General features: G+C 35.5%; 1 protein-coding gene across 1 annotated transcript; it reads right to left on the bottom strand.

Moving 5' to 3' along the window:
- mcmbp (minichromosome maintenance complex binding protein) lies at nt 1-24,842 on the bottom strand. Its single transcript, XM_030156284.1, is given in 20 exon segments — nt 1-437; nt 2,139-2,227; nt 3,510-3,677; nt 6,391-6,524; nt 6,643-6,808; nt 9,903-10,020; nt 10,112-10,235; nt 11,865-12,037; nt 12,131-12,228; nt 13,416-13,444; nt 13,447-13,555; nt 15,009-15,149; nt 15,251-15,298; nt 15,300-15,341; nt 18,612-18,653; nt 18,750-18,799; nt 18,802-18,822; nt 18,825-18,913; nt 18,991-19,074; nt 24,672-24,842. Coding segments are annotated over 20 exon segments (1,905 nt in total). The 5' UTR covers nt 24,725-24,842; the 3' UTR covers nt 1-310.
- Nucleotides 24,843-27,224: the final 2,382 nt, after the last annotated feature.

Here is a 27,224-nt window from a genome sequence, read left to right on the forward strand (position 1 = left end):
ATTAACATCCCCTCAAGTGCAGTTTTTTTTTTTTTTTGTTAGTCCACGTAGTTTTAGTAAAGATGACTATTTTTCCCCTTCACTGTCCATTTTACCCACCATGTAAACATCTGAATAGGAATACTGTCTGAATCTGACTAAGTGGAACATTTTGTGTCTGTAAACAGTCATTTGTGTGTAAATACAGTGTATCTAAACTTAACCTGCACCAGAATAAAGTTCAACACCACATGAACTATTTGGCAAATGAAAAACAGATTTATTACAAATTCTTTCGGTATCAAAAAGAAAAAAAAAACAAAACATCTGGTTACGGCTCGTTTCCGTTGACACACTTGTGCTGCTCCATGCGACTCGTCCTCAGCATGTCCAGGTGTTTGGCTCTGCTCCAGGTGTCTGTGGACAGAGACGTCTGTCCGAGGCTCAGAGACAACAGCCTGAGGACGGACGGACGGACAGAAGTTCAGATTCAGTGAACGTTTCTGCTGCAGTCGAGTCACTGAGACATTCCACCTGTGACGTATAATCTGACATTTCATTGTTTGTCGTGATGACTGTTTAACAGTTGGAAACATTACTTTCCAGCCCAGATACGTGGAGAAAAAAATAGTACTAATGTCCCTGTATCTCAGCCTCATGTTTTATCCAGAATCAATAACAAGTTGAATGTGTGAGGTTGTCAGGTTCTGTTCTATGTTCCAGTTCTGTGGTCTGGATGCACATCAATCTAACAATAGAAGTGGGCGGGACTTTCACTGGAGGAGAACTGAACTAATCCAATCAAAGTCCATCTATCAGTGATCAATAGGAACTATATTGATATCCGTAACCATTTACATCAAACTATGGACCATTAGAAGTAAAGGCACATTGGTAATCAAGGCTGTGTATTGGCAAGAATCTGGCGATACGATACAAATCACAATACTAGGATCATGATATGATATATCACGATATATCACGATACTGTTAAAAAGGCAATTTTTTGTTTCTTTCTTTTTTTTTTTAATGATTATTTGCTTGAAGAATTGATTTACATCAGAAATCTGCACAAATACTAAACACAAGGATCTAATGCTATATCACAAAATGTTCCTGTGTTCAAACTGAAATTCTGTTTCACAGACATTACAGTTTCAGATCCTGTTCAAATGTTCAGATTCTATTAGTTCAGAACTAACATCAGAACACTATTTTTGTGCAATCCCAACAAAGGAACTAACATTATTTAATAAAAGAGCATCAAATAATAAATAAATAAAATAAAAACAAAAATTAAACTCCACAATATCTGCATTTGAATAAATACCTAAAAATATCGATACAGTACTTTTTAATATCAATGCAGTATTGTGAAATAAAATATCACGATATATTGCAGAACCAGTATTTTCTTACAGCCCTATTTGTAATACTTAAAAAAATCTAAATTTGTCAAAACAGTTAACAAACTTTGTAGACATTGTCCCAAGGAAGCAACATATAAAATCAGAAATTAGTCCGACCAGTAGTTTCAGAGAAGATTGTTGAAATGGAGACAGTGGTGACCTCAAGTTTGACCCTTCAAGGTCAAAGGTCATGGACCCAAATGAAAGTCCATACATGACTTCCTATCAGTGATCAATAGTAACTATATTAATATCTGTAACCATTTCCATGTTATAAACCATCAAAATATGGACCATTAGAAGGAAAGGCACGTTTCCAATATTTCAAAAATGTTTTGAATTTTCAAACATTTTAAAATGCAAAAATCTATATGCCTCCTGTTCATAATCCTGATGTCTTTTGGTAGATATATTTACATGTTTATGTTTATATTTAAGTTGGGGGTGGGAACTTGTGTTTAAAGACAGTAGAACTGTACAGATTGTATGATGCATCCATGTTATGCTGTTGAAAATCCACAATTATTAAAAAAAAAAAAATTTTTCAAAAATCTAAATGTCTTAAAACTGTGAACAAATTTTGTAGACATTGTCCCAAGGAAGATGTGTATAAAATTTGAAATGAATCCGACAGTAGTTTCGTCAGATGTTTGAAGAAAATGCTAACTCTGCTGCCTCTGGACACAGCGCCCTCTTAATATCTCATGGCCCGTCGGTCGGTGAGTTAAAGCTAAAACCATCACCGCTCACCTCGCCACGACCAGCAGCCTATGGAAGTCCTCAGCTGAGACGCTCTGAGGGTCGTCCTTCCTCATGTCGACGAAGTCATCCTCAACCGACTGGAGGGAGAAGAAGAAAGATAGTCAGATCAGTGACTGGAGGAAACAGACTGACACACATGTACAGGTCAGTGTTCAGCATCTAAACCTCATTAAGGTAAAAGTATGGAAGCAAAACCAGTCAAATTTAACCCTTTAGACCGACTTCCCAATGAATTATTCTGTACATTTAACCTTCCCTAAGTGATTCATCAGCATTTATATTGACCTAATGAATGAATGAATGTTTTATTTTCCACATATAAAAAGCAAAATACAAGCACTAACAGAAGCAAACGCCCAAAGCCAATTCATGTAAGACGACCCAAAAAGACACTTCGTTATGCCTCAAAGCATAACTGCGCGAGTCACGTTTGTCCAAATACTTGTCGCTTTACTCTAACACTAGAGATTCACTTTTTTATCATTAGTTATGACATGAAAAAAAAAAAAAAAGACTTGAGGCTAACGACTAAACTACAATTTCAGTCTTATTTATATTTATCTGAAAAGGAAGGAAGAAGTAAACAATTAATCCCACCCCTTTATTACAATACAACACAAATAACATCAGTCTACACTAATACAGCATGTATATGTCAAAATCAATATATTAATTATCATATATAGAAAATTCAACATCATAGTCCACTTCATATGTGCTAAATATAATTATACTCATAAATACAGTTGGCTATAATTTATATTATACAATCTTATAATTTATATTGTATAGGATTATCTCTGTTTATTTTATGTTTATATGTTATTATCCTTTGCATTTTTCGGGTATTTTCCTATGTTTGATTCACTGATCAGGTAGATGTTCATTAAAAAAAATAAATTCAAAGGTTATTATATCAAAACAGAATACTTTTTCAACAAAATATATCATTAAATGAACATAAAACAAGTGTTTCCAGCCAATGTCATGTATCCAACTACATACATTTCTGGTAGATTATAATTGAGAAACGTCTAAACTGGGGTTTTTTTGATTATCATATTTCTGAAGTGCATGTAAACGCGTCAGATCTGATTAGTATAATTATCCGATTACTGCCAGTTATTAGCTTTTTATGGTCCTGTAAACAGACTCACTCTAAAACGTATAATATCTGTCTTTGAGATGTAGTGGAATAGAAGGATAAAGATGCACAGAGTACAAATACTGCAGTTAATGACTATTTCCTCATATGAACATGTAAGGTCTGGTTTAAAGAGTCTAATGCAGATCTTTACAAACACACTGATGACTAATGAGGAGCCGCTTCTGCTCCGTCCTCGTCACGTCACGTCTCACCTTCGTCACCTCATCAGAGATGCTGTAGTCGAGTTGCCGAGCCACGCTCAGGTACATCCGGAACTTGTTGAGCTGTGACGAGGCCTGCGGATGCATGTGGACGGCGCTCAGGTACTCGTCCATGTGGGCGGGGGCAACCTGAGACTGGAGGCGGATCTGACAGTCCGACTGCCGGGCCAAACACAGATGCATTAACATGCAGCGCAAAACGCAGGAAAACACAGCTCTGCAACAACCAGGTGTATGAGTTAGTCACATCTCAAACTCAAACATGTATTATTTATTATACATAAATATTATGATTTAGACCAGTGTGCAACATGTTTTATCTAAGGACACAGTTTTGTTAGGACACTTATTCTTGTGATTCATAGATTTAATAAGTGAACATGCTTGGTCATTTTAACTGGCATTTTGGAAACTTTCAAGGCCTATAATATGATCTAGAACAGTTAACATGTTAAACTCTGGGCCTTTTGTTTTCAGTCAGAATCATCTCAACATAACACAAAACAACTGATTAGCTGAGAGCAGAAGATTCATATTCACATAAAACCAAGTCAGGATCAGAAAACAGCAAAGATAAGACAAAATTCTTTAGTTTTGTTCTTTGTCTCATTCAGTGAGTTTTATCAGTGGAGAAATAATCCTTGTACTGTCGGACCTGCTTAGTGTTAGCTTAGCGCTGCTAACTTTGTCTCATTGATCTGTTTTATTAAATTATTGATGACATATGCTGGTCTCAGACTGTTAGACTGGTTTAGATATTTGTTCATTTAATTACTTGTTTGAGTTGTGTTCTGTTTTCTGACAATTGGTTTGGTTGAGCTTTTAGCTGATGTTCTTCTAATCACATTAGTATAGCCTTTGTATATCGTTAACAGGTTAAACCAGCCATTTTTGAATAGATATAAATGAATATAACTTGATAAATAACTTTGTCTTATTGAAAACATCTTGCTGAGGTATAATAGTTAAAATTACACATTTTTTCTTCATGGATGTTCAGGTTCTAGTTTTTTAAAGAAAGGATAGTTTCATATTTCAATTTTATTTACTTATTTTGCACAAAAAAAGAAAGACAAACATTTGGAGTTGTCGTCATTTATAGGTTACTGTGTTCATATTTTACTGGTCTGGCTCATTTCAATTATCTCTAACTTTGCAGCCCCCAGTGAGAAATGATCCCCTGTTGACACAAGTGGAGGAGAGTGTGTTTGAAGTTGGCTGCAACTTGTACAAGAAATCAATTCAACTCAGAATGGTGGGAATCAAAGCATTGGAGTAAATAAATACATTTTCCTAAATTCTAGGACTCACGAATTTTTGCCAGTATGACCATGAAATAGGCATTAACTTCTGTTCGAAGTAGTCCTAAAAAGGTCTTAAAAACTCTTAAAGTTAACTTATAGAAACCTGTAGGAACCCTGATGATAGACAGAGGCATAATATTGTAAAAATTACACTTTTTCTTTTTTTGCACAAAAGCAGAAGAATTTGGAGTGGTTTATGTTATTTTCCAGGTCCAGCCCAGTTAAGTCCAAGGTTCTAATGGTTTTGGATTTTTCATTATAGTTTAGTTTCATTTAGTTTTGACTTTTTTTTCTCTAATTCAGTTAGTTTGAATTAGTTTTTAGAGCAGGTTTGCTCGGTTTTTATTAGTTTTCGTTATTTTCTAAATGCTTAGTTTTAGTTTAGTTTTTTTTAAATCTTTAATCTTCTTCGCCATCGTATTCAAATAAATCCCAGACAGGACTCTGCTGCTTTCTCCCAACTTCAGTCTCCATGTTTCCAGGTAGAGTGGGGACGAAAAGCTGACTCTAAACCACAAGTGACGAGAAGTGAGGGACCGTTAATTATCATATGGTGCCGCTAGCTAAAATTGCTTGAGGGAAATAAATCGATTTCATATCAATCCGACATTGACAAAGATGAAAACTAAGGGAATTTTATCCATAATTTGTATACGTTTTAGTTAGTTTTGTAAGCACACAATACAGTTTCAGTTTATCATTTTTTTCTTTTAATTATAGTTTTTATTTATTTCAGTTAAAAATGTTTTTACAATTCTCGTTTTTATCATTTTGTAAGTTTTTGTTAACGATAATAACCTTGGTTGAGTCATATTGGTCTGAATGTGGAACCTGTGTACAGTATGTATGCAGTATTCAATCTCTGCTGATGTAAATACATACATTTTCCTAAATTCTAGGAGTCATGAATTTCTGCCAGTATGTCTGTGAGATGGGCATTAACTTCTGTTCTCAGTAGTCTTTTAAATTTAACCTGTGGGAGCCTGGGTCTGTTTTCCACAGGTGTTGCTATGCAGAAGTGGGCGCTGTCTGTTTTTGTGATGCCCTAATGCTCAGTGAATGTCTGGTGTTGGCATTTCCTGAACGCTTTAAAGCATGTGAGGCAGCGGCGGCGGCAGAGCGTCAGGAGCTGATGGCGCTGCCGGTGGTCTGCGCCTCCAGCTGTTCCGGCCCAAACACTCTCCACATAAACACACTTGTTTTCCTTGTGACTTTTAATCGGGCTCTGATTCGGGCCCGACGCCGCTCCTGGATTGTTCCCGTGGCTCCCAGCTGCAGCCATGGCAACACATGAGAGCAACACACAGGAATAGCACAGGGCGCATTCCTGGGCTGTTCACGGCCGAGCGAGACCCGGGATAAAGGCGGCGGCGGGCGGGCAAGGCCGGCGGGGCCCGGCCAATGGCAGCCCGCGGCAGGGTGACGGCGACTGGAAAAACCTCCAGCCTCTGACACGGTCTCATGAGAGCCCGGCGGAAACCTAAGCCCTCCCCGACGGGGCCGAGGAGGGCGGGGGCAGCGAGGGGGGTTAGGGGTGGGGGTGTGTGTGTGGGTGAGCGTGTCCTCACCGGCAGCAGCGAGCGGCCCTCTGACGCGATCACCACGTTAATATTGCAGGGGAATTCCATCTGGTGGTAGTTAAAGTCATAATCAACCTTCTGCCACGAGATCAGGTTCCCCAGCGCCGTCACATTCCTCACACCTGCAGCACGAGACACAAACACACACGTCGACGGCGTTCAGAGCGCTCGGGTCATGAGGACGGCGGCGTGGAGGACAGAGGCTCGCCGTCGCCCCCCGGTGGTCCGCTGAGGTCTCACCTGTCGTGTCCAGCTGTCCCTGCTCAAGCTGGGTTTCGTCCAAGAACAGGGAGGTGTTTCTGGCCAGCTGCAGCGCGCCGCTCACCAGACGGTTGGCCACGTAGTCCTTCTTTGGCACCAGACGCATCTGGTTCATGTTCTGGAGGCTCATGGGTAGATAGAACGACTGGGAACACACAAAAACACGCACCGACACTGAGCCCGTTTACATCCACACTAATGATCCCAGCATTATCAGATTATTATTGATCATTAAACCAGGGGTCTCAAACATGCGGCCCGGGGGCCAAATGTGGCCTGAGAGAGGTTCCAATCCGGCCCGTGGGATGAATTTGCAAAAAATTCCACAGATTCATTTTAGTTCAGGTTCCACATACAGACCAATATGATCTCAAGTAAAATATCCTACAAAAAATAATGACTCCATATTTTCTTCTGGGTTTGATGGGAAAAAAAATTACATTATGTCTATAAATAATGATGACTTCAAATGTTTGTCTTTGTTTTAGTCCAAAAAATAACATTAAATTATGAAAATATGTACATTTACAAACTATCCTGTAACAATAAAATGTCAATAACCTGAAATGTCTTAAGAAAATTCAGCACAATTTTAACAGTTTTCTGCCTGTTCCTCAGTGTTTAGTGTCTTTGTAGATCTGACCCATAATGCACATGTAGAAATGATAAGTTGAGGCAGAATATTTTTAATATTGCACTTATTTTTCTTAAGAAATTTCAGTTTTTTTCAGGTTATTCATATCTTTTTTGTTTGGATAGTTTATAAAAGTATGTATTTTCATAATTGAATGGTTTTTTTTTTTACACTAAAACAAAGACAAAAATTTGTTGTCATTATTTATTGGTTATTATGTTATTTTTTTACTGGTCCAGCCCACTGCAGATCAAATCGGGCTGAATGTGGCCCCTGAAAGAAAATGAGTTTGAGATCCCCGATATAAACAGTATAATCTGATCTGTTTTATCAGATAACAACACTAATCTGATCATAATAAATCAGATTAACACACCTGGATTTATCACCAATACTCCAGTGTCTTCGTGCATATACACCCGTTTTCAATGTCTACATACGTGTATGTCATGTTATGATCATTAAAAAAGAGAAGAACCATCTTCTACAACATTTTCTGAATAAACTTAAAGAAAACTTCCAAAATAAGCGTAAAAACAAAGGTTTCAGGGTCTGTTTTTATTTTGTTGCATTGTTTGTATAATTTTTTTTATAATCTTGTTTTATCTTCTATTGTCAAATTTATTTTATTTAACAGTTGGTTTAAAGACGTTTATTGAAATATCTTTAAAATGGGGTCATTTATTCCTGCTACTCCTTTATTTGAGGAGTTTAAAGACATTTCAATAGAGTTTTGTGTTGAAATTATTAAAAAAGTCGACACTAGGTTTTATATTTTTATTGTTAATGTACGTATACCGATTCCAAATATCAGTCATCAGCTTCTTTACTAATATTCTGTACCAGCCTCGAGGTAAAAACACCAGTTTATCTCTAATTAATACATTTATATTTGAGGCTTTTCTTGCACAGCTATCCGCTGATTATAATCATATTTCAGACATTTAAAGGCATTATTCAAGCCCTGGTTTTAAGTTTAAGGTCTTAACTTAGTCCTGTTTTTATTGTGAATCACTACATTCGTCTCCTCTTGTCGGTGAAAAGTCTCATTGTCAAACCCCCCCGTTCTGAATAAGAAAAGACCTTCACATGTCCGTTAAAATCAGCCAGGTGACTTGTTTTTCATGTTACAGGACGGATGTGAGCGCCTGGTTCTCATTTAACACTGAGGGAACTGGATCTGCCGCCGACGGTCTGGTCTGTCGGGATGTGTTTCACGGACAAACACAGTAATTCAAGACGAAAACTCTCACAAATGTAGACAGGATTATTTACTTAGAGAAATAACAGTCACTGCTCGTGTTAAGAAACGTTCTGTTCATTATTTACATTTTGTCTGTACTTCACTCCTTTTACTCAGTACATTTTAACACAAATACCTGTTTTGTTTTTTTTACACCCTACATTTATAAAACAGATGGAATTTTAACACGTTTTCATGAGATTTATCATTTTATTTTGCATTTGAACCATATGATACCAATATAAAGACAAATTTCAAACTAAATTGATGGAACAACATGGTGAACAAAAGACGATGAATATTAATTATCAACAGATACAATATGTGGACACGTTGAATTCAGGTGTTTCTTTTCTAACAGGGGTCTGGGATACAAACAATGATGACTAATGTCAGAATATAGTTTTATATTGGGATAAATATCATTGCATTGGTTAGTTTGGTTTAAATTGTTATCTTTGCTTCCAAAATGCCTCAGAGATGGTTTTTCCTTATTTTCTCTCAACATTGATTTTTTTTAAATCCATGACTATGATTTTAAATGTTCTACCTCTAAATTTCTACAATATTTTTCATACTGACTGTAATTTTTTTTTTTTTTTTTTTTTTTTTTTTTACCACAACTAACCATCTACTTTCTTCACATCTCACTGAGGAAGAAAAATCTACCATTAAACTTTCAGGAAATATTGATGTTTTTATCTCAGATCCTCATGAACAGGACATCTTACAGCTGTAGACATGATGTGTCCCAATACTTTTATCCATGTAATTTATAAACATCAATATTTCCCTAAAGTTTAGAGGGAGATTTTTCTTCCTAAATGAGGTGTGAAGAAAGTGGATGTTTAGTTGTGGTAGAAAATTATTATGTAACTGTCAGAGCATGAAAAATATTTTAGAAATTTAGAGGTAAAACATTTAAAATCATAGTCATCGATAGAGAAAAAAAAAAATCAATGTTGAGAAAAATTAAGTCAAAACCATCTCCGAGTCATTTTGGAAGCAAAGATAATAATTTAAACCAAACTAACCAATGCAATATTTATCCCAATATAAAACTATATTATGATATTTGTCAGTATTGTTTTGTATCCCAGACCCGTTAGAAAAGAAACACCTGAATTCAACATGTCCACATACTTTTGTCCATATAGTGATGAAGATGAAAAAGTTCTTTACATTTCAGACCTTTTTTTCCACTTTTCCTGCAGTGAAGAAGCTGAATCAGACCTTTTACATTTACTGTTAAACACAAGTATCTGTTCTTCTACTGGAGTAAAGAATGTGTGACTTCTTCAGCTTCTGACATTGATTCACGTTCTGTTTTTTAATATCGTTAAACTTAGAGGAGATACTCACCGATGGGACAAGCTGCTGGATGATCTGGTACAGGCGTTCAGTGTACGAGGCGGCGGTGGGACATCCGCTCAGGTTCAGGGTGAATTTTCCCAGTGGAAGAACGTCCCGTCGGGCGTATCTACAAAACAACCAACCGCAGAGTGAACAAGAGCATCTGCTTGGACTCGCGGTCATAAAACGAAGGCAGGAACGCTACTCGTGACATGTACACAGTGGAGATGAGATGTAGGATGAGGTACTCGGCCGCCAGAGCGTCTCCCAGCAGGACGTGGGTGAAGTAGGCGAGCAGCTCCGCCCGGACCGAGGCCATCTCGCTCAGCGTCGAGGACAGAACTACAAATGACAGAAGGGGTCAGACCGGTCGCCATGGCAACAACCCGCATCACAACAGGAAAAAGAACTTAACTAAATCTGCTTTTTCGAGATAATGAGGGTCTGTACGAGTCTTTGTTTCAGGGATCATACACATTTTTTAAGGTCAGATTCAAGCACTTTTAAGGGTCATTCTCACCATATTGCTGGGGTAAAATATACATCTACAGAAATACATATAGTCAGTAGGGCTGAACGATATGGACAAAATTTCATATCTCAATATCGATATGATACAATATGACTACGGGTTCGGTGAAATCCAAGCATTTTTCAGAAAAATACAAACATCATAATACAAACGAATGTAGAAAGTACAGTTTTATTTATAAGAATTCACTGCCAGTCATCAACATTAACATAAAGTACGAATAAATAAATAAAAATGAAATTAGTCGTGACTTCCAGAGCTGTACATGCAGGGCGAGCACGGGGAAATCTATATCGTTTATATCGTTGCTTTTCGATACTAATATCTTTAATATTCATTTCTCGATATAGATACGATGACGATATATCTTTCAGCCCTAATACTCAGGATTGTTTTTGTCCCATTTTATCACAATGATGTACGTTGTATTATGCTATAAACATCTAAAATTATGTTTCATAATAGCAAAAAGTTTAGAAATCAAAGGAGACCACAAAGTTTATCCAAAAAAATGAAACCAACTGGCGTTCTTCAGACACACTCACACAGATTAAGATAAAAATTACCTGGAGTCGACCTGAGAGCACACGTTAATTTTGCTTTTTGACCAAGTTTTATTTTTCAAAATGTATCTCCTCTCTGTAGGTAGATTTGGCTTGCAGAGTTAATATTTAATCTAGCAGAGTTAATCTTAAAAATCAATAAACATTTTATATTTTTATTGCTGATGTACGTATACTGATTCCAAATGTGAGTTATCAGCTTCTTTACTAATAATTAGAGCTGGGCGATAAAACGATACTGATATATATTGCGATATAACTTTTCCTCGATAGGAATATGAGACATACTCGATACAATTTCGATAGGATTCCTTCGTCCATGTTTTGATAGACATAAGAACAGCCAATCATAATTAAGTAGCGTCGCACCGAGATGCGCACAACAGAGGTGTCGAAGCTGGGAGTCCAATGTTTAAAGCATGTTTTATGGCAGTTACAACGTGTCTACAGACCTGAATTCAGAGGTGGTGGGGGGTAATATGAATGAAATGGGGCGGGGGGGGTAATTGTAAGACTGGAGGGAGGGACTTCTCCATAAGTACCACAACATCTCTCTCTCTCTACCCCCCGATGTCTTCCCAATTAACTTGAGTAAAGGAAAATTTTAACTTGACAAAAATAGTGATTTGATTTATATCGTGATACATATCGATATCGTCTGAAAAAAAAAAAAAAAAAAAAAAAATTATCGTGATATGATTTTTTTTCCATATCGCCCAGCCCTACTAATAATCTGAACCAGCCTTGAGGTAAAAATGTCTGTTTATCACTAATTTATATGTTGATATTTGAGGCTTTTCTCACACAAGGTTAAAGTTATTCACTATTTTCAACACGCTGATTATAATCATATGAACTTCTCAAATGTCCACTCACAGGCGCTGTTGTCCTCCAGACCTGTAGGGGGCAGCAGTGGGTTGTTGTGCGGCAGCGGTTTGGCATACAGCATGTGGAGGCGTGGGACGAGGGAGGCCGGAGGGCAGTGAACTCGCTGCTCCTCCGCCGTCTCCATGGAGTCGGCGGGGTCCAGGAGGGAGGAGGAGGAGTCTCTGGGCGGAGACGAAAGGAGACCAGGAGAATCAGACACAGATCACAACGACAGGACGCAAACAAACAACAAACAGGAAGTGGTGTGGTCTTACTTCTCATCTGCCAGGGCGCTGAGGGCTGGACTGACCGACAGGATCCCGAAGACCTCCAGGACGTCGTTGAGTTTGAAGCCGTCCCAGTCCTGGTACACCTGAAGGTCACATGACAACTCAGTTAAACCCAGGTTCATCTAGTCCAGGGGGGTCACACTCAGGTTCCACAATCAGACCAATATGATCTCAACTGGGCCGAACCAGTACAGTAATTACATATAAATTAAAATTATGATAAGAATAACCTATAAATAACTCCAAATTCTTCTGTTTTTGAGCAAAAAATATAAAAGTGTAATTTTTACCAAAACCTCTGCCTCAGTTTATCATTTACACATGTGCATTCCAATTTACAGATCACAGTGAATCTACAAATACACAAAACATTTAATAACAGACAGAATATTGGTACAATTGCACTTATTTTTCCTAAGACATTTCAGGTTGTTTTCGGTTGACTAGTTTATTCATATTTTTTGTGAAAGGATGGTTTGTAAATGGAAACATTTTCATTTAATTTTACTATTTTTAGACTAAAACAAAGAGTAAAATTTGGAGTTGTTATTATTTATAGGTTATTACATTATTATTTTCACTGGAGCTCAGATTGGGCTGAATGTTGAACCTGAACTAAATATTTGACACCTTTGATTGTTAATATCTTCAGTGTAATTTTTGCACTTTGCAAATTCATCCTTAGGACCAGATGGGCTTTATGCACAGCCCCTCTACTTCCTGAACTTAAGGCAGCTCCTTTATTTCCTGTCTTTCATTATTGGACACTCTGATTAATCCAGGTGTGTCTGCTGCTTCTTGTTGGGACTACTGTGGTCAGACACACCTGACATCACATCAAATTAATCAAATTAATTTTAGTTCAGGTACCACATTCAGCCCAATATGATTTGATAAATGGGCTAGACCTGAAAAATGTAAATTTGGATGGGAGAAGATTAATGTTTACTTCACTGACATGTGAAACTAATGTTAATGGAACCGTTTTGACCCAAGTGCTGCTTGTGCTTCTATGTTCTTAGTACGTTTTATATGAGAAATAGTGTTTAATGTGAAACTATGAGTTGCTGCCACTGCACTGGATAAATACTGACTATAAGGATCACAGAACGTCTGGATAAAAACAAATATAGCAGTAAACACACAAAGAACAGATAAATACATACAATATGTACTATACAAAATACAATCCAGAAAGCAGGTATGATGATGTAAAGACCAGATGTGGGTTTTAACACAGATCTCAGAACATCAGTGTCTCCAGACTCACCTTGACGAGGCAGGACGGGCCTTTCTCTCGGGCAGAGGGAAGTTCAGGTCCAGATGCGACGCCGACGCCGTCTGATTGGATGGAGCTTCTGTCTCCTGGCGTTTACAGTCACCGTTACCATGGTGTTGTTCACTGTGAGTCTGAGAACCTGCAGGAACAAAACAAAACTCATCAGATAGAATAGAATAGAACAGCTTTATTGCCATTGGAACAAGTACAACGAAATTTAAAAGTGCCATCCAATCTGTACATCATATAGTCACGGAAAAAATTATTAGACCACCCCTTGTTTTCTTCAGTTTCTTGTTCATTTTAATGCCTGGTACAACTAAAGGTCCATTTGTTTGGACAAATATAATGAAAACAACAAAAATAGCTCATAGTAGTTTAATTTCAGAGCTGATATCTATCCATTTTCCATGTTTTCTTGATAATCAAAATCACTTCAGTTCTTACATCAATATCTATGGCATAATAATTTAATTTGGTCTAATAATTTTTTTAGCAACTGTATTAAATCTACTGTAAACATACAAATAAAAGCAGCTGAAAAGGGTAAAAAAAAACAAAAAAACAAAACAAGTAGAAACCCACCACTCACACATAAGCATACATTCTATTATTCAGGGTGTTTGCTCTTTATCCAAATAAAATTCCAGACTTTTTCAAAACTGCTATTTTTCCCCCCAGACCTTTACTTTATGTACTTTTATACTTGTGTGCCAACTTTTTTGGTTGAGATTGTGCCTGTTGTGTTTAGTAGAAAAGTTCATTTTAATAAATGTATGAATGAATGAATACATAATTCACAGTAAATTACATTTTACTGACAGAAACAGTTTCAAAACATATGAAAAATGACAAAAGTGAATGGATGTCGCAACAACAATTTCACTAGAATCATTCCAGTACAGACCAGTTAGTGAAATCAGATCAGCTTTTTTATCTGCTTTCCTCGTGTATTTATCTTACCAGATTACAATCATGAAAAAAAACTATTCGACCATCAAAAGTCATCAAAAACAATGGTTATGCAATCCAGTACTAACTCCTGTGTGTATCATGTGACTAAAACAGACAGAAAAGAAAACATGGAAAGTCTAAAAGCACTGTTTTTGTCAGTATATGCCATAGATATTGATGGAAGAACTGAAGTGATTTGATTATCATCAAGAAACATGGAAAACGGATAGATATCAGCTCTGAAATTAAACTACTATGAGCTATTTTTGTTGTTATCATTATATTTGTCCAAACACATGTGCCTTTAGTTGGACCAGGGATTAAAATGAACAAGAAATTGAAGAAAACAAGGGGTGGTCTAATCATTTTTTCCACGACTGTGTGTCTTTGAGCATACTCTAAATTCAACTATGAGAGACACTTTTTCCATCCTTTATTAAGACTTTCACACAAAATTCCAGACTTTTCAAGGTCTGGAAAACAGCGTGATTTGTTTTTCTATATTGACTGTTGTTGGTAAAAACTGTTCTCAAATCTGTTAGTCCTGGTCTTTATTCTTCTGTTCTGTTAGATACCAAACATCTCTGTGTCTGAACTGTTGACCTTCCCTCTGTCTCTCCGTCCATCTACCTCCATGCGTCTCCCTCGTTTCTGCGGCTGTGTGTCCATGTCGTCCATGTCGTCGTCCTCCTCGTAGCTTCGTTTTTGTCGACTTGGCGCGTATGACGTGGAAGGAACGACTCGTGCCTGACTGGAGGCGGCGTAGCTGTGAGGCAGAATTAAGGAAAACTACAGGGAAACAAATGAAACAAACAAAAGCATGTGAGGAGTCTGAGCGTCTCCTCCACCACGAGGACCAGACGAGGATATGTCTTTGACCCAGGTGTTCTCTCTCCAGGGACGGGGACACAGTAGAAGGTTTTGTCTCTCTGCAGTCACTGTGTTTCTGGAGTTAAAATCCACCTGCAGGTAAAAACACACACAAATCATCATTTCTAAACACATATCAGGATAAAGTGTAAGTGTGGAGTATATTTCTGGAATTTTTGTGTCTTTGAACAAAAACACACGGTTCCTGCTTATTTTACAGACAAATTCCCCAAATTTCCCAGACTTTTTAAGTACAAATGTCATTTCTATGAATGTTCACCACCTTTAAGTATGTGAACAGAAATGGGAGTAAAAGGCAGCTCAAATAATCAGAAAAACTATTAAAACCACGAGATAACTTGTACGGATTTCAACCAAACAGAATGCCATGTTTGAAGTCTAATCAAACCTCTGCAGCCCCTAAACCCTGCAAAAAATTGTAACAAAAACTCCTACGTGAACATTTTCTTCAGTGTCCTCGTGTAAATCTGGTTTACACTTGAAAATATCAGAAATTTTTTACAAATTTCACACGTCTCTCTAATCAGAATCACAACATTTTATTAATCCCAGGGGGAAATTTTTATATGTTGCAACTGTTCCATTCAAGTAAAATAAAAAGTAGCAGCAAAAATTATCAATACAACAAAAATAATATATGCTCACACAAGTATATAAAGCTCTAAATATACAAAACATACATACACACATATATATATACACATACACTATATATACATATATATATATACATATATACATATATTACATATATACATATATATACATATATACAATATATATATACACATATACATATATATATATACACATATACATATATATATATATATATATATATATATATATTATATATATATATATATATTATATACATATATATATATTATCTATTATATATACATATATATATATATACACATTACATATATACAATAATATCAACATATATATATATACATATATATATATACACATTATATACATATATATACACATATATAATATATATATATATATTATATATAACATATATATATAATACATCTATATATATACACATACATATATAATCTATATACACATATATAGATATATATATATATATACACATACATATACATATATATATATATACCAACATACATATATATATATACACACATATATATATATATATACACAGCTATAATATATATATATACACATATATATATATATATACATACACTAGATATATATATACAACATATATATTATTATATATATACACAATATATATATTATACACACACATACAATATAGATATATACAACACCATACATATATATATATATATCTACATACATACATATATATATACCATTGATATATACATACATACAATATATATATATAGATCATATATATATATACATATAAATATATCTAATACATATATATATATAATATATATACTATATAACATATACCATATAATATATACATATATATAACATATATAATATATATATACAAATATATATATATATATATACACATATATATATATATACATATATATCTATTATATCATATATATCTATATATACATATATATATATACATATAATATATACTATATAATTAATAGATATATACATATATATATATATATATACATACTATATATACATATATATATATATATATACATATATATATATACATATATATATATATATATATACATATATATACATATATAATCATATATATATACATATATATATATATATACATATATATATACATATATATATACATATATATATATATACACATATATATATATATATATATATATATATATATGTATATATAGTTCTGAATGTATGCATATGTTAAATATATATACATGTATATACAGGGTGAGATTTGTTGAGGGGGGGGTGGGGGGTTGACCCCTCCCTCTGTACATCCCTACTTCTGCTGCATGAATTTCATCCTCGGGGGGACGACCCTGTCAATGATTAAAAGTCATTGAATTAACAGGCAGGTTGGGACAGTTTTCTTACACCTACACTACATGGGGGTCCCGACTCCAGCGTTAAAAAACAGTGTCTTAGACTGTGACCCGGTTAAAGGTGTATTTCCAGTTGGTGTTGGCCGTGCTTTCCCTTTAAAGGGAGTGCAGTTTGGTCTACTGGCCCACCACTGCCTGTTGCTGTATCCAAAGCTCTACCTCCAGAGGTGTTCTGCCAGAGCTCTGTTGACCTCAGTCCAGTCTGAGCAGTGACGTCTGTCTGGTTCTGCCGCAATAACTAATGTGATAAGGCATTGATTGATCCGGTTTCACTGTGTGGTCCGGTCCATCTGTGTCTACAGACCAGTGGATTAAAGCGCAGAAAACGGACACGTGTCTGTTTGTGTTGTGGGACCAGTTGTGCCACATGACCAAACTGGAGATAGTGCTCAGGGTATTTTGTTCATGATGAGCTGTGAATTGGTCAGTGGATGTGAAGGTCATTTGGTGGATGAAGCTGTATTTCAGGTTGTGGTTCCTGCTGAGTTTAGAGCTGAACTGTTGAAAATGGGCACATGGACGTTTTGGGTGCGTCAAACCTACCTCGATGTCCTTAACCTCCTCAGACCCAGCTATGGGTTTTCTGTCCACATTTGTGGACAAGAGTTTCACAATTTTTACACAAAAAAAAAAAAGAAAACTGTCCACCACAAAGGACATTCCATAAAAATTTTAAAAACTGCATCTGAAAAAAACTGTTGCATCATGATGTTTCCAATATAGGCACTTAATTTGAAAAAAAAAAAAAAGCTTGTACTTTGCTGACATTTCTGGGTCTCAGGAGATTAAACACTTGCATTAAAGATGAATGTTCAACTGTTCAACATGTAATAGGGCCAACTGTCAACTTAAAAAAAGAATTAGGCCTGTTGAGTGCTTGTTTTTTCATGATTTAAAAAAAAAAAGAAAAAAAAAAAAAACATCCTCCACTCTGTTTTTTTGACAAATCGCACCCTGTATATATATTAAAACTCTATTAAAACACAATTCGAACAGCAATTTCTACAATATGTACTAGACAATATATTATCACATGATAATTAAAGAAATATACATCAATAAGTGTGCAAAATCACTGGTTAACTACTGCTCATCAGGGCTTTATTTTATCTTAAATTACTTCTAATTGGAAACAAAAAACATTAACACCAGCCTCATATGTGCTGCTGCCTGTTGGTTATTGTCGTCATTTATCGCTCTAACATATCGAATTATTGTACTTCAAATCATGTTTTATTTGGAGTAAATAAATGAAATTTGGTCTGAGGTGAACTACCCCACATTCCGTCACATCTCTGTACTTCCCACATCTCAGCACCTGGAGGAAATAAAAACCACGACAACACCGATGACATTAACTATAATATGCAAAAACACACGCTCATACAACCCTCAGATAAAGACACACACATACTTTAGCTTTGGAGGCGGGGTCAACGGTCTCATACACGCCCATGTAGAACTCGGGTCGAACATGTCCTGGATTAACAGCGGAACTTGACGAGGCTGTTGGGTTTCAGGTAGTGCAGAGGGACGTCGTTCAGGGAGGGGACCTGCAGGACAGACGGACGCCGTTCACTAGCCCATCAGGAACTTTAACCGACACACTTTCACCTCCGGGACGCCTTCATCACTTCCTGTCTTACCACAGGTACGCAGCCTCCTTCTCCTTCAGATGGTCTTTGAAGAACTCGACTGCCTTCGCCTCCCAGCCGGAGTCGGCGCCGTCTGGGACGAAGCTGGAGCGTCAGGGAAATACAGTCAGTGAGGACGTGTAGATGCAGAATTCACTTTATTACAGAATCATTCTTTGTACTACAAGTCATTTTTTAGATTTGATTAGAGTAGATTAGATAGAAGTCGACAGAATTAGATAGAACATTATTGATTCCCTTGGGCAGAGCTTCTGGGAAAATAAGGTTTCAGCAGCAGAACAAAACTGTACGTACAGATATAAGAAAAAGCAAGAAGATAAAAGAGGAAAAAAAAACAACATAGCTGTAAAACTACTGGTTTATAGCTATTGCTGATTTTTTTTTCCTGTAAAAAGAGGCAACTGCCCACTAGAAAGGAGTAATAATAATAATAATGCTAGTTCTTAAAGGTTAACTGTGTATACTGTGTGTGTGAACTAATGTGTGGATGTAGCCTTCATTTTTACAATGTTTCTAATTTTATGAATGCTGGTACTTTACATCTTACCCAGGGACAACAGTGGAAAAAAAAAGCTTTTTTTGCTAATACTGGCACATTTACAGGAAATGTTCATTAATGGTGTACTGTCCCTGCCTAAATAAACAAATAAATAAATAAAAATAATCATCTACATCATCATCATAATAATCATAATGATAGTAAAAGATAATAGTAACAGTTAATAATAATAATAATAATAATAATAATAATAATAATAATAGAAAAGTAATAAAAGTAATCATATTAATAGTAGGTGTAACAATACTAATATTAACAACAGTAACTAGAGCTGCAACCAATTAATCGATTAGGTGCTTGAAGTGAATGCAAAAATTCACGATTCGATTAATCGACTCGAATTGATTGAAGGGAAATATTTCTGTTGTAGTTTTCCTGAATTGAAACTTCTCTGTGCGTCACAATAAGCGTCTGTGTGAAACACAACAGTGGAACCAATGTTTAACAGCAGAGAAATGCAGGAAACGAAGCTTTGATTCGGGGGAATTGTGGTTGAATGATTTTTTTGGATCACTTTGAGTCGATTAATCGGTTGCAGCTCTAACAGTAACAATGATTAAAATAATAATAGTGATAATAATGATTACCAAAAAGTAAGAAATATATGTATGTCATAACAATAAGCGATAAAAAAATTAAAGTAACAACAATAAAACACCTGCACAATAGAAACTACAGAGTCCCACTGATAGAACGCGAGCCATTCTGCTTCATTTCATCCCCATCATCCTCCAAAGTTACACATTTTTCTGCTTTTTCCTGCCTTTAACTGCTGTACATCCTCGTCTGTTATTGATGCATCTACTGTGGGACTGAACCTCCTCTCTGGTCGCGTTCACACCTTGTATTTACATCCGTCCTGAGACATTCTACCAGAGTCCAGCTGTAAGAGCGTCTGTTTCACACCTGGTGTTCGGAAGTGTGTCCACATGTGACGCTTCTGCTCACATCTCTTTCCTGACTCGATATGCAAATGAACGAACTCTTCCACAGCCCAAAAACAAGCTGACATTCAGTAAGTATAACAGGGTCTATTCATTATGTGTCTTTGAAAATGCACAGACTCAAAACTCACCTTTTCAGAATAGCCTACCCACCTAAATTCTACTCTCCATTTTACATCTTTATTTCTATGTATAGTAAATATTCTTTTATCTGTTTATTTTTTTGTATTTATGGATTGTCTGTTTTAATCTTGTTGTACAGTGTCCTTGGGTGTCTTGGAAAGGCGCTTATAACATTTAAAATTTATCATTATTATTATTATACAGACCCAAACATTCACTGTTGACCAAAACTATCTCCTGCTCTAAACTGTGTAATACCTGTTGATCCACTAATCCTATCAGTACATGTGAATATTGGTGTAAAATAGTTATTCATCTTTTCATGGTCATCAGATATGACCTATTTGGATGTTCAGAGGCTCCGTAAGTTACCGTGGAAACACCGTTATCCTATACAAACACGATTCATCAGTAAAAACCCATGGAGTTTGATCAATGACAGTGGATGGACACACTGGGTTATGTTCAGTTAATGAGAGATTTTACTGAAAAAGTCACTTTCCTTCAGTTTTTTTTTCCGTTTTGATATAATAACCTTTGAATTTACTCTTAATTTTTATGAAACTCTACATGATCAGTGATTTTAAACATAGGAAAATAGATGATTTTCGCCAGATAAAATGCTAAATACAGAGGATAATATTATAATAATGGTGATAAATCACTTAGGAGAGGTTAAACGTAGAGAAAAATTCATTTGGGAACTGACACAAAAGTCACACCTGGGTCCTTATGGGTTAAGCTAAAAAAAAAATGAGCCTATTTGAGAAATGACAGGTGGAACTTTAATTTTTGACACTGATATTCACTTTTGCTGTAATAAAAAGGAGTAATTCCACTTTATGCCGCTTTATTCATCTACATATCCACATCTCAGAGGCTATTTCGGTATTTTTTACTCTAATGCATTTGTCTGACAGTTTTGGTACATTTTTAGATGACAGATTTTCATCACAAATCTCCAAATGTGTTTATTTTGTGCGTTTGTGAATAGGGATTTAATGTCATTTCATCTGATGATACAGTTCTACTCCTTCTAAAAAGTAAAATAACCTCTTAGATCACAGGTGTCAAACATGCGGCCCGGGGGTCAAACCGGCCCACGGGATGAATTAGTGAAATACAAAAATTATACTTAAGATATAACAATCAAGGACGTTCAAATCATTTTAGGTCGATTCAATCTAAAGTAGGGTCAGACCAGTAAAACACTGTCATAATAAACTATAAATAAATAATGAAAACCACAACTTTTTTCTTGGTTTTAGTGTATAAAAAGTTAAATTACACAAAAATGTTGACATTTACAGACTAGCCTTTTACAAAAAATGTGAAAAACCTGAACAAATATGAACGAAATGTCTTAAGAGAAGTAAGTGGAATTTTAACAATATTCTTCCTGTTACTAAATGTTTTGTTTATTTGTAGATCCACTGTGATCTGTAAGTTGTGATGCATATGTATAAATGATAAACTACTACTAATATTGTTAAAATTGCACTTATTTTTCTCAAGAATTTTCAGGTTCATATTTGTTCAGTTCATACATGTAAACATTTTCATTACAGAATTTTACTTTTTCCACTCCAAAACATAGCAAAACATTTTGGAGTTTACATTATTTATCAGTTCTTATCCTATTATTTATATTATTTTATTGGTCCGGCCCACTTTATTTCATATTAACCCTTTCATGCATGAATTATGAGAACCTTCGTCAAGATTTTTTCTCTAGAGTGTTTTTATTCCTCCTTAGGCATGAAAAAAACAATGTGATCGAGTTTTGGTTTTTTTTCATGTTGTTACAAAAATGTCCATTCAGCTACACCATACATTTAATTTTTGAGGCAAAGAAGCATGTATTTAAAACCCACAGGGTCAGATCACAGTATGTCCCGTCAGAGAGCAAACTTTAATTGATTGCCATTCCAACATTTATTTCAGTATAAAGTAGCTCGTGTTTTGGATAATCCCTTATGGTCCAACTAAAGCAAAAATGAATTTAAAAGTAAAAATGTTGGGTCATTTAGCAACACTAATCTGCCAAATTGTCTCTAAAATGTCCCATCAGAGAGATTTCGAATACCCGTGTTTTGACCCAATAGCAGAAAGCGATATGAAAAGAATGAAATTAAAACATTTTTAATGCCGCTAATGTGATGTTTCTCACATTTTCACATATTCTAATACTAGTTATTACTCACTTCATGGAGGTAAAATGAAAAAAAAAAAAAAAATCATTTTGTTTAAAAGAAAATGTTAATTACTGTATAACAATTAACAATTGATTTACACTAAAACATGTTAGTGCAGATCAGGTTATCAAGAACTGTAAAGTTACAGTAATGGTATGAATTGCAGTGTTTGGGATGATGCATAACTGTCTACTGCAGGGATGTCAAACATGCGGCCACGGGGGCCAAATCCGGCCTGCAGGATGAATTTATGAAATGCAAAAATTACACTGAAAATATTAATCATTTTAGTTCAGGTTCCACATTCAGACCAATTCAATGTCAAGTGGGTCAGACTAGTAAAATACGATTATATAACCTGTAAATAATGACAACTTGAACATCTTCTCTTTGTAAATGTCAACATTTTTATGTAATTTTACTGTATTTATACTAAAACAAACTATCATTTCTTATAAAAAAAAAGAATGACCTGAACAAATATGAACCTGAAATGTCTTAAGTGCAATTTTACCAATATTCTGTCTGTTATTAAATGTTTTGTGTATTTGTAGATCCACCTCGATCTGTAAGTTATAATGTACATGCAGTGGGCGCAGAAAGGGTCCCTGGGGCCCCAAGCAAAATAAAATAAAATAAAATAAAATAAAATTTAAATAAATAAATAAATAAATGCATAGCACACAACCTGCATGCATTATCTCACTCTGACAGAGACAGACAGGTGAGGGAGGGGCAATTTGGACTCAGGGGGCCCCTTCAGAGAATTTGAGACAGCTAGTTTTTACTGCAACTTCTCACTGGCCGCTTTGTAGTGAACTTATTCTTTAGACTGTTTGTGTCAAGTCTGTTGGTCCTTGGGCCCCTGCTGGCTTAGGGGCCCCAAGCAGCTGCCTGCCTTGCCCAAGGGCAAGCTGCACCCACTGTGTACATGTGTAAATGATAAACTGAAACATAAAACTGTTAAAATTGCCGTATGTTTCTCAAGAAAGTTCAATTGGTTTCTGTTATTCACGTGTTTTAAAAGATAGTTTGTAGATGTAAACATTTTTAGAATGTAATTTTTCTTTTTTCATGCTAAAACATAAAGAAAAGTTTGGAGTTGACATTGTCTGTATATTATTATGTTATTATTTTACTGGTTTGGGCCCACTGCAGATCAAATTTGGCTAAATGTGGCCCCTGAACTAAGAGTCTGACAGCCCTGGTCTACTGGATTAGTTGATATGGAACTAAAACAACAAAATCCATGAATATACAAGAGAACAGCTGTAGAAGAACTGTCCACTGTAGTGACCAGTATGTATGAAAGGGTTAAACTGCATGTGGCCCCTAGATTAAAATGAGTTTGACATCCTGGTCTTAGATGAAATATCCAATAGTTAGCATTAGTTCAGATGAGCTGCAGTAAAGTAAACATAACTTATATACACAGATCACACTGACAGGAACTATTTTACTGCATAATAACATACCTTCTGCACTCATACAGTTGTTGATGATACTTTTAAGTACATAATCTTATAAATACAGAACTTTTAATGTGAGTAAAGTCTGTTCCTAATACTTTTCTTCCAGTATCTGAATACTTCCACTTCTGTCGTGCTGGATGTTTGCACTTTTACGCACAGATTCATCCGCAAAAAAATGCCTGCGCTTCCTCTAAGTCAAAGTGAAAGTGTTCAGAGCAGATGTTTGTGCGTTTCAAACCCGTCCTCTGTTGTTATTTGTTCAATTTAAAGTCCTGTGGTGACGCATAAAAGCACATGTGAGTGGTGTTAGCATGTGGCTAATGCTAGGCTCTCTGATCAATGCTAGCTGTCAAAGAAGGACTGAAGTCCGGTTTGTCTCTCACCAAACATCTCCTCCACGAGCCCCAGAGGGTTGTTGATCCAGTCATGAGTGGAGGGCATCCTTCGCCGGTGACACGCGACTCAATCAAGTAAAATAAAGTCGGAGTTAAACCTCAGTGGAAACGCTAATTTGTTGACTTTCCTCTCAGTAAGGATGGCAAAAGTGAAGGGCGGGAAATTTGCGTCACCGGTTTAAGGCAGAGGTGCGTTTGTTTTGTTGAAAAGGAAGCGACCGGAAGAGACACGGTCCTAAGAACGTAGAGGACGAAACAGTACATTTCCGCCATCTAGGACTGAAAACTGTTCTAAAAAGTTTTACCCTAACCTAATTTTTATGCATCGACTCTTTGCTACAATAAAAAGTTAAATAGAGGAACGAGCAACAGCTACTGTTTGTTTAATATTACCTTCGAGTCCGCCATGTTGAATTAAAAACTAACGTAGTCTATCTTGTTGCTTATATGCTCTTTGATGATGTCGATAATAACTTTTTCTCTCATGTTGAAAGGCTGATTTTTTTTTTGGTCCTGGATGAAAGTTTAACCCATAAACACCCAGTGCTGCTTTTGTAGCAGTTCCCAAATTAATTTTTCCTCAATTTTTACCTTTCGTAAGTGATTTATCACCATTTACTCTGTGGTTATGCTCTGTATTTTGCATTTATCAGCAAGGGAGCAGGTTTGATTTTTTATTTTCTTTTTTAACTTTATTTATAGAACCTTTCAACATTTATGGAACTTTTCATTTCACAAGTATAACATTTAGAATTTCAAGCAATGTATTCATAATACAAAGATTGACACTGGAAATGATAAACAAACAGAACCCAAAGGAAAGGAAAAAAAAAAAAAAGGCAATACAAACAAGACACGCATAAAGACAGTCAAGACAGTGCCTTCTGGTACAATTAAAGGAGGAAAGAAAATAAATAAATGAATAAATAAAACAGGTCAATTACAATATAAACACCTAAAATGTTTTTAAAGTTCCAGGCCAGGCAACATATTCACACAGTGTAAAAGAGGCTCCCATATTTTGTAAAATTTATTAATAGAGTTATTTAGGGTGCACTTAATTTTTTCTAACTTTATATTAATCATGATGTCTCTAATCCACTGATCGTGTGTTGGAAGTGATGAGTCCTTCCATTTGAAGAGAATGGTACGTCTAGCTGGTAAAGATGCAAAGGCCACAACTTTCTGTAGGTTAGCTGAAGGAACTGAGTCATCCGTGCATGAAATGAGACCAAAAATAGCAGGAAGGAGAGATGGCTGAATACGGCACCCATATGCCTTGGAAATGAAATCAAAAAAGAGTTCCGGAAGGGGATAAGTTTGGAGCAGGACCATAGCATGTGGTCTGTTGTTGCTGTGGTCTGCTTGCATCTGTCACAGGTAGGGTTTATGTCAGGGGAAAGGGAGGAGGTTTGAGTTTGACATTAGTGGGACACAAAGGCATCACTCCTGAAGTTGATGTTTTTTTTGCATTTGCGATCATAATTTCACATCATGTAAAGTGATCAAACAAGCAAACAATCATAGTCAGAAAAAAACTCCAGCAACTGACATGTTTAGAATGCATCTCTGAATATCTATAGAGAATACAAGAATTTAATGTATTCTGCAAAGTTATTCTCATGACTAACATATGCATTATTACTGAACCTCACCTGTGAATTTCCAGCCTCTCCTCCTCTACCTCCTTCAGCCTCTCCAATCAAGAAGATTTTTTAGAGTAAAAAAAGCTACAACTGTCAATTTCCTGGGTCTCAGGAGGATATTATCACCATTGAAATGAGTAATAACTAACATTAGAGTATGATGAAATGTGAGAAAACAGTAGCAATTTAGCAATTGGCGGCATTAATAAATGTTTTTATTTCATAGTTTTCACACAGTATATCACTTTCTGATGATGATTTTTTAAATAAATGTTTCTTTGCTTCAGAACTTAAATGTATGGTGTCCAGCTGAGTGGACATTTTTGTAACTCCACGAAAAATAGGTTCATTTAAAAAAAAATTTAAAAAATCAATTGTATTGTTTTTTCATGCCTAAGAGGAGTAAAAACACTCAAGACAAAAATATTGACTAAAGTGCTCATAATTCATGCATGAAAGGGTTAAGGTAAAAAATAAGAATGTATAAAAAAATGCATGATGTTATATATCATAACAATAATTACATCCATCATTCAACCTATAGTTAGTAATAGAGTAACACAATTTTTTTCACTATTTTATCATATAGTCATTATTTATTATTTTTACTATGCGCCAGTTTTGTCAATTTTTAGTCAACAGTGTGAAGGCTAGGCTTCATATTTGTTATTTATTTATTAGTCTGAAGTTTATTTGTTGTGTACAGAAGCGTATTGCATTCACACACAAAAAAAAAAAAATTGGCTCTGTTTTTCCGAATTAACAAGATAATTATCTCATAATTCTGAGAAAAAATAAAATTAAAAAAAATTGGCTCTGTTTTTCCGAGTCAACGAGATACTGTTTTCTGAAAAAATTAAAATTCGGCTCTGTTTTTACAAGATAATTATCTCGTTAATT

Source organism: Sphaeramia orbicularis, chromosome 15, assembly GCF_902148855.1.
Source record: "Sphaeramia orbicularis chromosome 15, fSphaOr1.1, whole genome shotgun sequence".
NCBI lineage: Eukaryota > Metazoa > Chordata > Actinopteri > Kurtiformes > Apogonidae > Sphaeramia > Sphaeramia orbicularis.